Source organism: Columba livia, chromosome 6 (genome assembly GCF_036013475.1).
Source record: "Columba livia isolate bColLiv1 breed racing homer chromosome 6, bColLiv1.pat.W.v2, whole genome shotgun sequence".
In the NCBI taxonomy this organism is placed as follows: Eukaryota; Metazoa; Chordata; class Aves; order Columbiformes; family Columbidae; genus Columba; species Columba livia.
The window spans coordinates 12,607,263-12,620,613 of NC_088607.1; the positions used below are offsets into that span (position 1 = coordinate 12,607,263).

Consider the following 13,351-nt stretch of genomic DNA (forward strand, 5'->3'; position numbering starts at 1 on the left):
TAAAGTGGATGTAATTTCCATGGAAGGGAAGGAAAACTAGTATTTTTCTCTTCAAAAATAGCAAAAGAGAGAGGTGGCACTCTTACACATTTATAGCATCAACAAGAGCATAATAAAAACATACTAATGAAAATGTTAATTGAATTTTTGACATTTAATGCTGGAAAATGAGAAATTAAAACCCAGATGTGGGTCGACACACTCCTGTCACCATCATGGAGTCCAACTAGCCACATTGTTGTGACAATGCTGTTTAAAAAAATTTCTGGCTCAGGGAGGCAGGACAATTCAAGAAAGGCTTTTCCAACAGTGCTCAGGATATAGGAAATGTCACACTGTCCATCTACCTAATCTTCTTCCCTGACACCAGCAAGAATGACCAACCGCTTTAAATTAAGTTACAAGAAAAAACTGCCATAGGCAACCATATAGAAGGACAGTTTATGAGGACATCCAGGCTCACAAGGATAAATCTACTGTGTCAATCTGAAGTCTGTTTAGTCCACTGTCTTATCATGAGTGGAAATCCTCAAGAATTAGAAACTGACCTAAAGGCAGAAGTGTAAGTTTTGTATCATCATATTTTAAATACCAAAACTGGAAAACCAACTTTCTAAACAGGGATTTCCAGACTTTGTCAAGGAAAGAGTAAAAAGGTGAGATTCTGTTGCTACCACTTCTGTCCTCTTTTCTGTGCAAAACTGTTCCATTATTTTCTTCATTCTCCCTGTTCTTTCAGCTACATGGATCCAGACCCCACCAAATGTAACTAACTTCCAAACAAGTCAAGAGTATTTGGCAGCTGTACAATTAAATACTAAAACCTAATTATTCTCTTTGCAAGAATCTAACTTCTGCCCTCAGATCAAGAGTCCAAGTTTCCTATTCTTGTTGAAATGTACCACTGCAAATCAAAGAGTAAGACACAAAAAGTTTGAGCAGCCTGTGAGAGTAAGTTGCAATACTTATCCTGGAACACGTTCTCCAACACGGTGAGACATTCCTGTTATTGTGAAACTGGTGAGTGGAAACAGATGTTTATATTCCCAAGAGGTTAAGCTTTTTATTGTACAAAGCAGTAAAGCAGAAATGATATTCTGCCTTTTAAAGGTTAATTGTTAGACTGGGAAAGCATTCATCCCATGCACTGTCAGCTTGAAAAGAACCTCATTTACTAACAATTTAGATCAATGCCTAGAATCTCACTGTCCTGCTGCCTCTATTTGCTTCCTAAAAGGTTAAATAAAAAAGGCTTTGCAATCACAGCATCATGAGTAGGTCTTGCTCCAAAGCATCCATCTAGCAAGTGTGATCTGCCAGGAGTGATGACTCCACTTGACTATGCATAGGAAGATTTGGAGGTTTAAACCAAATTATCTCGCCCTGTTTGGCCTGGATCAGTGAACTGGAAATCACATGGTGTTTCCCTTGTTGAGATACAAATGTAATGCAGGGAACCTGTCTCTCAGGTTCTGGGTTAGTCTGGCAGACACGTGGAAGCACAGAAGGACATAAGAATGGAAAAGGCTGGAAGAAACAGTGTAAATTCATATAGACAATATGCTAAAATGACACAGTTGCAAGCCACTGCTAGGCTGAACAAGACAAAGGAGATAAAATGAGCCTTAGAAAGAACAGTTAAGCTATTTGGGCATATTTTACTACATGTAGGAGACTCCTTGTGAAAAGGCAGGGCAGCCTACATGCTTCAGAGGCCAGCCATTCAGAAAGCATTTTGTTAGCACAGCAGCTCCCACAGAGCTGTGGAAGTTCTGCGTACGGTTGGTAGCCCCATCCATCCTGATTAGGTTGCATGCTGTGGGCACACGTGGACTGTAATGGTTGTAAGATTAATTACACTGGGTCAGCCATTGCCACTGCAAAGGATTATAGCAGGTTGCTATTAAAACATCGTGTCCTGCCAAAGCACTTCTTTGCAAAACAACCCACAGTAACAATGACCCATGCAGTGTTGATGAAGTGCTGCTAGTCTGGGAGCATTGCAGTGTTGGAAGTAGGTGCTGTGCACAAGGCAGGCATTCTTGAAGTCAAGGTTACACCTGACAGGCTTTGTGACAACTCTGCTTGCTACTCAAAAGGTGGAAGGTACAGAGATCTCCCAGGAGCACAGCCATGACTAGAGGACCTATTTTCATTCATGGTAACTCCAGTAAATGGGCAGACATCTACAGTAGTCGGTGGATTGATGTCAAGTGAGAAGAGTTAGTAATGGCAGTTGGTAATGATCCCTTGCACCTACATATGGGTTACTGCAGAGCAACAAACACCTGACAGGTATGATCTTTTTTAAAGTCAGGGGCCACATGTCTTCTCCTAGCCCATAGCAAACAGGAGTTGATGTGAAATAGCTCAGCAATTGCTGAAACAGAGCTGAAACTTTTCATATCAACAGGAAACATCTTGTATACTCTCAGGCTCGCAGCGGGGCATGAGTGGGCGATAAGAAGCACTTATGTTCTTACCTGTTGCCACCAGCAGCCCAGGAGCTGTCTCTTTGCTGGAAATGCTTCCTGAAGTATAGGGATTTTCTGAGAGTTGCAGATGTAAGTGCAATGAGCAAAAGGGCTGTTGACAGGAAACAAACAAAAGGCAGAAGCTTTAATATGCAACAAGTTAAATATCAGAGGAACCCTTGTTGACTGCACACAGATGGTCTGATCCTTCTGAAAATGACCCCTCTGTTCTCAGCACTGCTGCAAATAGCAGCATATGTTCATTTCCTGAATAGGCACCATGAAAGTAGCTGAAAACAAGAGAAACAGGAACACTGCATTATAAGCAAGCACGTCTTCACTTTTACCAATGATCTGATCTAGAGCACTTTTTCTGGAAACTTTCTTATTCTGACTTAAGTTCCATAAAAACATCAAGAAAGATGATCAGAATTTTCCATTAAAATCTATGAAGCTATAGAAAAAGAAATCAACTTACTTAATGCCCAGTAGGTCAAGAGAAAAAAAAACAAAAACAACATGGAGAGATATTAACCAGTGAAACTCCACTCCTTTGAAATACAGGGGTTACAGCCTATAGTAAAAGGGCTGTTCACTGAACAGTGTTTAATTATGGCAGTAAGACAAACCTGAATTTCTTGTTCTGTAAACTGTGCCCCATTTTGGAGCACCTGGACTCTGCAGTTCTCTGACTGGCAAGAATCCCTCCCACCCAGATTCACTGCAAGTTTTTTTAACCCAGTGATTAATAAGCAGGCATGAAGGAGTCAGTTGTGCTGTGGAAGAGGTCTGTCACTCACCTGCTGGCAAACTACAGGTTCCCCTCTTAGATTAGTGTCTGGTGCCTGCAGTAAATGCCAGTCTCTGCCCTTGTTGTAGGTAATGAAAGTCTTAATTTGGTCATCTATCTTCTTGTTAGCCAGGAATATGCCTTTGATCCCTGCTACCTAGGAAAAATGGAGAGAGATGAAAAAATACATCTGAAGAATGGGCCAAAAGTAAGGCCCATCTGAGCACCCTCAAGAGTGGAAGGTCTCTGAAAAAAACAATAAAGTCATCTCAATCCAGCCTTCAAAGGCTGTGAATGCATTACGTATACATCTTGATGATGCCTGCAAGGCTGAACAGCCTCATGCAGTCTCTTTCTCTCTCTGGAAGAAAAAAACAAGGATGTTCACAGAGCAAATCCCTAGGAAACAGACAACTTTTGGATTTTCTTGAGTGCTTGCAGACAGGCTGATGATGGGCTTGAAGGTACAGCATGCACCGTGTCACACATGGTTGCTGCGAGCCTGAGGATACGGTCTGCTCCACTCCCTCCCCAGACTGCCATAACTTTGGAGACAGCAGGTCACATCAGAAGCAGTGTGGGATCTTTTTGTATTGGTCTTTCTTTTTCTTTTACACAAAAGATGGAAATCCCAAATGTGTTGAAACACTGATGTTCTGCACACTTGAAGTCTTCGCTTCCCTTCCACTCCTAAATTCTGTCAAAATCAACCCGGGAGTTCCAAATGTTTTGATTTTTGTCAGCAGCACCCATTCTGGCAGAATATGCTCCTGACAATATGTCCCCAAGAAGATTTTGTGTTGACTCTGGTTTCGGTTGCACAGCTGTGAAAGTGAGGTGGGAAGAAGGAGCTTGCCATATATATGCAACTTCCTGGCAACAACCAGGATAAAAATCCTTCCACTCTAAAGCCCCTTGAGTGAACTGACCTTGGAATGACTCTGTGAAAATCTCTATCAGCATTTAATAGTAAAGATTTCATAATACACAGCTAGTAAATACAGAGTTTTCCAAGGAATTGGAGACTATGCATGTTTACTGTAGCTGGTTCATCACAATAAAGAAATATATTTATTTTTCAGGGGCAATAAAATGTATTTAACTAGGTGAAAATAAAATGGAAAGTCTATTCTTTATACTGATCCATGTGTAATTTTTTAGTTTTCTCTCATTGTCTTAAACTACCTGGATTTTTATGAACAAATGGATGATGTTGTTAAATAGCCATTATTCTGGCTGAAATAAGTAAACGTAATCCTAACTTCTACATGTAATTGCAAAAACATTTCTCCATGTGACAATAGAACTTGGGATCCCAAGTGAGCCTGCAACCACTACTATTAATATTACCAATTAGTTGCTTGTTGCTGGCAAAGCACTGAGCCCTGAGCCTTAGAAGATCTTCCATCCAACATGTTATGACACACCAAAACCAGAATGCTCTGAAGAAACCAGGAACTGGAACAACTGCTCTGAATGGACTGGTTTTGGCAGAAGAATGAGAATGGAAGATGATTCAGAGTAGAAGTTATCCAGCTGTTAACTCCGAGCGAATGGCACCTATAAAATTTTGCTTAGAATTCATAAACTGCTCAGGGCTCATGAAGGTGGAATCACATTCCCTGCCTGTGAGCAGGTGTCTCTATGTGTCCAAGGGGAAAAACAGTATTTTGAGTCCTTCTTTAGACATCCACATTAGGATGAGAAAGTATAACAGCTTTCACTTTTGGAAATGCCACATAGCTAACCAGCTACTGACTTGAAAGTAATCAGTTGTCACACCTATATCAAAATGCATGGCATCTATTCCCACATGAGCCAGCTCAGCATCAAATCCAATAAATGCCCCTGGGCTGATCCCAAAACAAATGAAGATCCTGGAGGGCTGGTAAGGGATTTATACTTACTTAAACTAGCAAGCAGTTGCTGTTCTTTGTAGGGTGACCTTTACTACATACCTCATAAAGGTCAATGATAATATTTCCCTCCAGTCCTCGACTGCTTTTCACATTTTCCAAGGCCAGGGTGAAGTACACCCCTCGGGTGTCCGAGATATACAGGTTGTATGTATCGTTCTGGTTCCACTCTTGAACAGCTGCAAACACCTGATTCTCATCTGTGCTGATAATATGCATGTCCTGTTAAAAGAAGACAAAAGGCCTATTACTGAGGATCTCTGTATTTCATTGCCCTTTGGGACATGTAGTAATTACCATGACTTATGAAAGAATGGAGATGGAGCATGAATTATAGGTACGTTAAACAATTTTCTGTTAGAGCAAGCCAATAAATTACCAACATTGTGACTTTTCTATATTTCCTTTTTTTAATGATCACCAGCTGGGCGAAGGGTTTTTGCTTCCTTCATTTTTGGTAGCTTCAAGGAATTTCATCCAGATTCATTTTTAATTTATAAATTTGAAAGTCAGTTTTATCACCCATGGAAGATTCACAACCTTGGAGTCTGGAGTCCTCGTACTCACTAAGCAGGATGGTGTAGTACCAGGCTAAAAGCAGTGACAATTTCCATCCACATACTGAACTAATGTGTTTGTGCTTCCAACTGGTAAAGAAGCAGTTTAAAAAAACCCCTGGATTTCACATTTATTTGAGGCTGAAGTATGTGGATCAGTTTGAGCTAATGCTTGAAGTGATTTTTAATAACATACTTTTCTATTGAGAATTTGTCTGAGATCTATTACCCACTACCTACAGGCTTACAAATAATCTATCCACTAACATGTTGGATTCCTGATCCCGACCAATATATGAAGGTCCAGCAAGGGTTTCTCCATTTAGTCTTAATATCAAAGAGATTCGACAGTGAAGTTTCTCAGTTTAAAGCAGATTAATGGAAAATGGTTTCCAGGGGGTTAATGAGTATTCAGGCACTTGATCCTTGCCACCATTGTTGAACAAACTAACACTAGTTCAGCTAGAGGCAAAATCACTGTGGTTATGTGGGACTTCGTTTATCTATTTGTATCTATTTAAAATTTCCCTAAGGTTCCAAGGAGCCTCGATTAATTTCTTGCACTGTTTCTGCATCAAGAAACCATAATTCTGGAAGTCTCCCAAAGGATGGAGTGACCTAATTTTTGGGAAGAAAATCTGGAGCAAGATCAGCTCAATACCTCCCTCCTGCCTAGGAGGCAACTTAGTCTTCTATTTGAGATAACTAGATGAAAAGTTGGGGTTGATCAGATGGGGCTATTTCTATTAGACATAACAGAGCCTATCAGGATGGGACAGGGAGAAAAAACATTTGAGGACCTAATTCTGTCCCAGTGACTGCAATCAGTGGGAGACTTGCCATTTCCCTCAATGAGGGAAAAATAAATCAGGAAGTTTTTTCTTGTCCAACAGCTCTAATTCCCTAAAGATTAAGTACATACCCAACCTATTCCAGCAGTGTGAAAATAAAGCAAAACACCCAATTACTTCAATCTGTTTTGACCAGTTGCAGTAAAAATATTGCATTACTCTATTGCCAGCTTCACATATGTACAACTCCAGCAGAGTTCATTAATCTTCAGCTGACAGGATAGTTATTACTGTACAGCAAAACTATTCTAGTGACTAAGGGCAGCATAAACAAGCCTCCTTTACATGGCTAGAAGACTTTGCCATGAAACCTAGCTTGAAAGTACTTTTGATTTTCAAATTACGTAAGCATCTCTGGTTTTATGCTATGTACCAATTCCAAACCAGGACCACCAACTAATGTCTTATAACAGGCCAGCAACCTGTGACTGAGTTAGTCAATAAAACAGAATGTTCATAGGACAGTCAATCTCACTATCCACTTGTATTTTTAATAAGTGATGGCTTTCAAGGACAATCCATAAAGGTGGGAGCATAAATAATGTTTTTCTCCTGAAAAATTGCAGTAGCATTTTCAAAAGTTAACGTATGGTCAGACATTCTGAATCCCACACCACCACCATGGAATTACAAACAAAATAAACCATATATGTGCTATGCAGGTATCAATACTCTGTGGACTGTGATCAACCCCAATGAGAAGAAGTTGAAGGGCAACATGAGGAGTTTCAGGTGCAAATTTCTCACAACTCTTAAGTTTGCAGGTACAAGTTGAAGCAAATATGCCTTATCTGCTAGACTGCAGATATCCTGTAGGCAATCAGGAGGGCAGAGATCCAGCCCACAAGGCAAACCTAACCAATTATCTTACAATTATCCCACCAAAATTTTCACTTGTGGGAGGAAGGAGAGAGGCATTACTGTTGATTATCAGCTCTCTATGACAGTAGCCTCAACCGCCATCCTGAAGCTACAAAGAGCAACAGTGGTCTTGGCTGCCGATGATGCTCCCCAGAAACTTGTACCCAGGCAAGGCGCTGGAAAGGTCAGTCCTTTCTGTTCTACGCAATCCCAAGCAATGACTACACTATGGAATCTGTGTATAATTCCAGGGACATATTCTCCTTGCTCAGGCTTGCACTGCCTGATCTGGTAGAAAGCTATGGCCTGAGAAGGTGAATCCAGGCACAGTTGTGTGAGAAGTACCAACTTCCCTCTCTCCCAGGTTTGCCAGCCAGTGTTATTCTTAGGCCATCTCAGTCATCTTCTAAGCAGCACCACACCATGGTTCTGCATGTTCAAGGCATTGGTAAGGCACAACTTTTAGGGAGCCAGCTCTGCCTCCATGACCTCTTGGCAACATCCAGCCACAGGGTGAAGACACTAGAGCTGCTATACCCTGTGCTTCTCCCATCGAACAGAGACTGCAGTAGCAGCATCCTAACCATTCTCCAGAACCTCAGTATCACAGCCAGGGTACTAGACAAATCATTAATAGAGAACAGAGTAGGGCTGGTAGGAAAGGTGTTTATAGAAGACTAGTCAAGGAGAAGTTGTTTTGAGGTCTGTTTTGAGATACCTGTTCATTCCCATTTGCTCTTTACAGAGGAAAAAAGAAACTGTTCTTCCTAAAACACTCACTAATCAAAGGCAAGGAGAGGTAAAGATCCCAAATCTGTATTGAAGAACAATCATTCAAGTAGCACAACAAACGGAGCTCCCCAGAGAGGAACCCCATCAAGGTGCTTCACCACTGGGCAGGCTGTGCTATTCAAGATACTACATCTCTGTGTTCATAAATGGTACACTCACCTTAGGAAGAGAGTATTTGGGCAATTTAATCTGTGCAAAAGGCTCCCGTCTGTATGACACATAGTAATTTGCTCTTCCACCAGCTGTCACCTGTGGAAACACCAAAAGAAATTGAGTGATGACCCTTCTAAAACACCCTGTGCTGACACCTCTAAGAGGGTTTGACAGCCTGTCTTACAGATACGTTTTCTATGACCTGTACAGCTCTCCCTAAAAACATCTGTATTACACCAAAGAAATTCCAGACTTGAGAGGGCTGGAGCATTAGTTATTTAGGCTGTTCTACTGAACTTTCCATTTTGTTTTTCATGCTTCAAATCCAGCTTGATTTTAACATCTCGAGAAAAAGGGAAAAGAGGGCATAAAGTTTAAGGTAGTGAGTAGAAGAAAGAAGATGATCTGGTTTCACTACATGGTTCCAGCATGACTACCTTGGGCAAACCATTTAAGGTCTCTAAGCTTCTGTTCCTCTCCTGTAAGGAAGAGATAACACCTCTTTTCTCTGCTGCTTCTCAGCCTTGTCTGTTTGTGCTCCAAGTTCCTTGGGGCCAGGGTTGTCTTCCAATAACCTTTTACAGTGACTAAGAGAAGAGATTCACATGACCACCATTTAATGCAAAGAGTAAATGCAATGAATGCATTCTTGGAAAGCTGGAGCTAAACTCTGAGATGCTCCTAGTTACTATAAAACTGGTTTATCTGAAATCATATTGTGTCTGAATGAGGATGTGGGGGGAACTGATAACTATCCAAACCTGAGGTTTTACGGACTGAACAAGCTGTAAAGGCTACACATAAATGCCATGCATCAATGAAATCTAGCCCTGACAATTTATAAAATATGGGATTTTAAACCTGTCACTAGTCACTCCTGCTGTGGATGCTCTTTCTGGTATCATTTCAGGCCTTCCTACAGCAAGGCTTACATCAGTGAATTTCCTATATTCTGCTGTTGTGCCAGTCTTGCAGGTTTTAAGATAAAACAATGCACAAAGCACTTTCTATTACATGGAATGTCACTTTTTTGCTTCTTAAGTTTCCAATAAAGCTAACAGAAAGGTCCTAGATTCTCTCCTAGATATACTTCCTTTTATCTGACAGTGATATTTCAGAATGAGCTTACATGGTACATTGCTATAGCATCAATTATATCCTCAGTAATGATATTACCTCTCTAGATAGTGGCTTTCTTCCCTAGAGAAGCTGTCATTCAAAGGACACGATATTACTGGTCATGAAATTTGATATCTAATCAACTCCAGATAAGGCTTTTCTATTGACAGTTTGAAGAACTGGAAAGAAAGCAAGGTTTAGAAATAGGACAGGCTTCTACACTAAGACTTCCCCTTCTGCTTGTTCACCATTTTTACTTGTGAAGTTATCACAGTTACATTTAGTGCTCCCAAAAGAAAAACAAAACAAAACAAAACAACCACCATTATACCATATACCATATAAGAAGGCAGAAAAATTACCCATATCCCAAACAAGCTCCATACAGACAATATATAGCCAAAGTCAAGAGGAAACATAGCCAGGAAAATCTAAAGCGATTTGCCTAGAGTATCAAAACAAGGCTGCGGCAGAGGCAGGGAGAGAACATGAGTCACTTGACTCTCATTTCATATAAGTGCACTGTGGACTGGCACAGTAGCATTTTGGGGGTCTGCACTCCAGCTGTGAGGATGGTGAAAGGGCTGTGAGTGTTATTTCTGAAGGACATCTTCCCTATCTAATATTGCCGTATCAAAATCTAGTTTTCACAGGAGAGAACAAACCATGCAGTTGTTTCAAGCTGAGTCCAATTCAAATGCAAAAATCCGTGTTTGCAATATCACAGAATAGTTTGGGTTGGAAGGGACCTTTAAAGGTCATCTCGTCCAACCCCTCCACAATGAGCAGGGACATCTTCAAGTGGATCAGGTTGCTCAGAGTTCCATCTAGCCTGGCCTTGAATGTTTTCAAGGCCAGGGCATCTACTACCTTTCTGGGCAACCTGTTCCAGTCTTTCACTAGCGGTAATTGTATCTCTTGTTGTGCAAAGGACCCCACACTCCTAGGTCATATCATCTAAACAGCACAGGGAATATTTAAATATCTCCTCTTGGTGATATTTCCGACCTCCACTGGAAGATTCAAATTCTCAAATGATACCACTCTGTCACATGAGCTCATTTTACATCACTCATGATTTCAGCACCAGCTCTAATTTGTACCAGAGTCCAGATAGGACTGAATGTGTCCACTGACTACTTGTAAGGATCCTGGGTTCAAGATCTACTTCTTCTAATGGGCTGAGACAAGAGGATCAACTCATCTTTAAGATGCTGACATGAATATTTACATACTTTGTAAATGCTGTGATGTCTAATTAACACTGGGAACAGTACACTATCTTCAACTTAATCATATGAACATAAAATAGCAGGAGTATCAAGCGGTGATCAAATTCTCCCTCTGTACCAACAGTCGATCTACTTCAGGTCTGCCACACTCAGAAAGATTTACGTAGGTTTTTGGCTTTATGCCACTGAAAAATGGTACCTGGAGGTTTTGTTCTGTTTGGATTTTTTTGTTTGTTTGTTTAAGGCAGAAAGGTAGGGTTCAAACACTATTCAAGTTCACTATGCATTAGCTAAACTCTGTTCCAATCCTCTACCTGGACTAAGTAACCTTGACAAAGGTTTAGAAATAGAAATCTTTGTGGTCTGTGGTATTTCTGAGCCAGTTAATATGAAGCCACCCACAACTCTGTTGGCAGGAGCTGTGTGAAGCTTCTCCTAGCCAGGACCTCATCTTTGCATGAGTTACATCCATGGTTACAACAGTTCCAAAAAATTATCATGCCTTCAATAAAGTTTTGGCAAGCACTGTGCTAACGAATGAATTTTAAGGCCCAACTTAATTTATTTTGATGAACTTTTCCTATGAGCAAACTATCCAACACTGTAAATCCCAGAGATTATGATAGTGTTTTGCCCTCTAATGCCTCCTTTTCATTCACATTTGATGAATGTCACCCAATTATTTGCTGTGAGCTCTTCTGTCATGCTCAGTACAGAATTAGCGGGGTTTGTCTTTTTCTTCCCCCTTTGCTAATGTCTGGATCACTTATCTGTTTTTCTGAATTTCTATTTTATGTGTTTAATTGGGCTCCTGATCAGTGGAAATGACTCCTTTGGACAAATGTATTTGTCACTAAACACATCTTTTTCCTAACCTGTGTTCCTACTTTCTCCCTCCATTCATGATATACTACTCTAATAGTTGCACATTTTGTTTCAAGACAAAACTATGGTCTCTCATCATTTGACACTTAAAAATAGAAACATTAGAAGTTTCTCTTTAAGAACCATGAAAGTTTCAATATTCTGTCTCATCCCCCCTTCCTGAACTGCAACCAGACAGAGCACTTCAAACATATAGAAGATAACAAATATATTCACAAGGCTACAGAGAATTATAAAAAATCTGACATGGAATCCATTCATATCCTTAATTTCTGCAACATGTCTAGAAACACACTAAGCCATTTCTCATGTTAATGACTGAATGTGAAGGGTGAGTGTCACGAGGATGGAGCCAGGCTCTTCTTGGTGACAAACAATGATAAGACAAGGGGCAATGGGTGCAAACTGCAACATAGGAGGTTCCACTTAAATATGAAAAGAAAATTCTTCATGGTGAGGGTGACAGACACTGGAACTGCCCAGGGAGGTTGTGGAGTCTCCTACTCTGAAGACATTCAAAACCTGCCTGGACACATTTCTGTGCAACCTCATCTGGGTGTTCCTGCTCCAGCAGGGGGATTGGACTAGATGATCTTTCGAGGTCCCTTCTAATATCTAACATTCTGTGATTCTGTGAAGGGCAGGTTTTGTTTATCCTTTTTTTCTTAGATAGATTTCTGCTTAACTAAAAACCCATGTACCATCTAAAAGAGTTCGGAAAGCAAACAGAATGAGTTATGAGGTCCCAGAATGTAAAGACATCCTAGATGATGTCAGGAACTGTAGACCACAGTGTGACAGGCTTCATTCTCCTGGCTAGCTGATGCTGGGACCCATAATTTCCAATGTATGGAAGGTATTCATGTAACAAATATGGAACTACTAAATCTCTGAAGCAACCCTGGGCTAAGAAAGACCCCTCCTGTCTCCTGCTGCTCAAAGAACTCACAGAAAGCCTAAAGGAACATGCACTGATACTGACAATTAAACATCATATATTAGAGGCACAGCCTTGGTGAAGAAACAGCGACAGTATGCAGATAGTGGACACTTCCTAAGCTAATGGCTGAGAGAGAATAGAGGGCTCTTTTCTACACAGTTTATCAGCCTGAGTGGTTTACAAAAATAACAATCACTTGCCCTGCACAGTTATTGGAATGGATCATCTACTTTTTACACTGTTGATAATGTTCAAAGCAAAAGAGAATTGATAATAACACGGATCAACCCACAATGACCAGACATGTTAAGACATTTGTGATTCCTGTAATTTACCTCTCACTTCAAGCAGAGTAAATGGTGACTCAGTCCATTACAGAACCAAATTTTAAACTTCCTCATTAACAGTAAGTCTTTTGACATTATTTACAATAAACCCCTCATTTTTTTCCTGGGGTGACTTCCCAGTAACATGAAATGAGTTGGTAGAAGATAAGAGATGAGATGCACTGTGTCAGCATTGTAAGAGCATCCTGGATCTGTGCTCTCCACCTCCACAGGTTGCCCTGGCATCCCTCCTCACTGCCTTCACCTTAAGATACCCTTTCTCCTTTGTGTGGGCATAAAATCTTCTAAATCAGATTGTAGATTAAAGCATGGGGAAGTGACAGGTTAAGCAAGCAGGCTGCTGTGCTTACACCTTTAGTGAAGGACTCTGGTTCTCTTCAGAACCAGCTAGGCCTTGCACAGGTTTGCCAGCATGAGGATTGAGAACTTGTGTC

The 13,351-nt window shown here is 40.7% G+C and overlaps 1 protein-coding gene across 2 annotated transcripts in view; it reads right to left on the reverse strand.

Moving 5' to 3' along the window:
* Positions 1-13,351, reverse strand: part of SORCS3 (sortilin related VPS10 domain containing receptor 3) — a 352,535-nt gene that overhangs the window by 63,738 nt on the left and 275,446 nt on the right. For both annotated transcript variants that reach the window (XM_065067081.1, XM_065067080.1), the window contains 4 exons: positions 8,401-8,490; positions 5,223-5,402; positions 3,275-3,421; positions 2,484-2,586 (listed from right to left, as the gene is read on the reverse strand). In XM_065067081.1, coding sequence (XP_064923153.1) covers positions 2,484-2,586; positions 3,275-3,421; positions 5,223-5,402; positions 8,401-8,490 — 520 coding nt within the window. The remainder of the gene's footprint in view (positions 1-2,483; positions 2,587-3,274; positions 3,422-5,222; positions 5,403-8,400; positions 8,491-13,351) is intronic.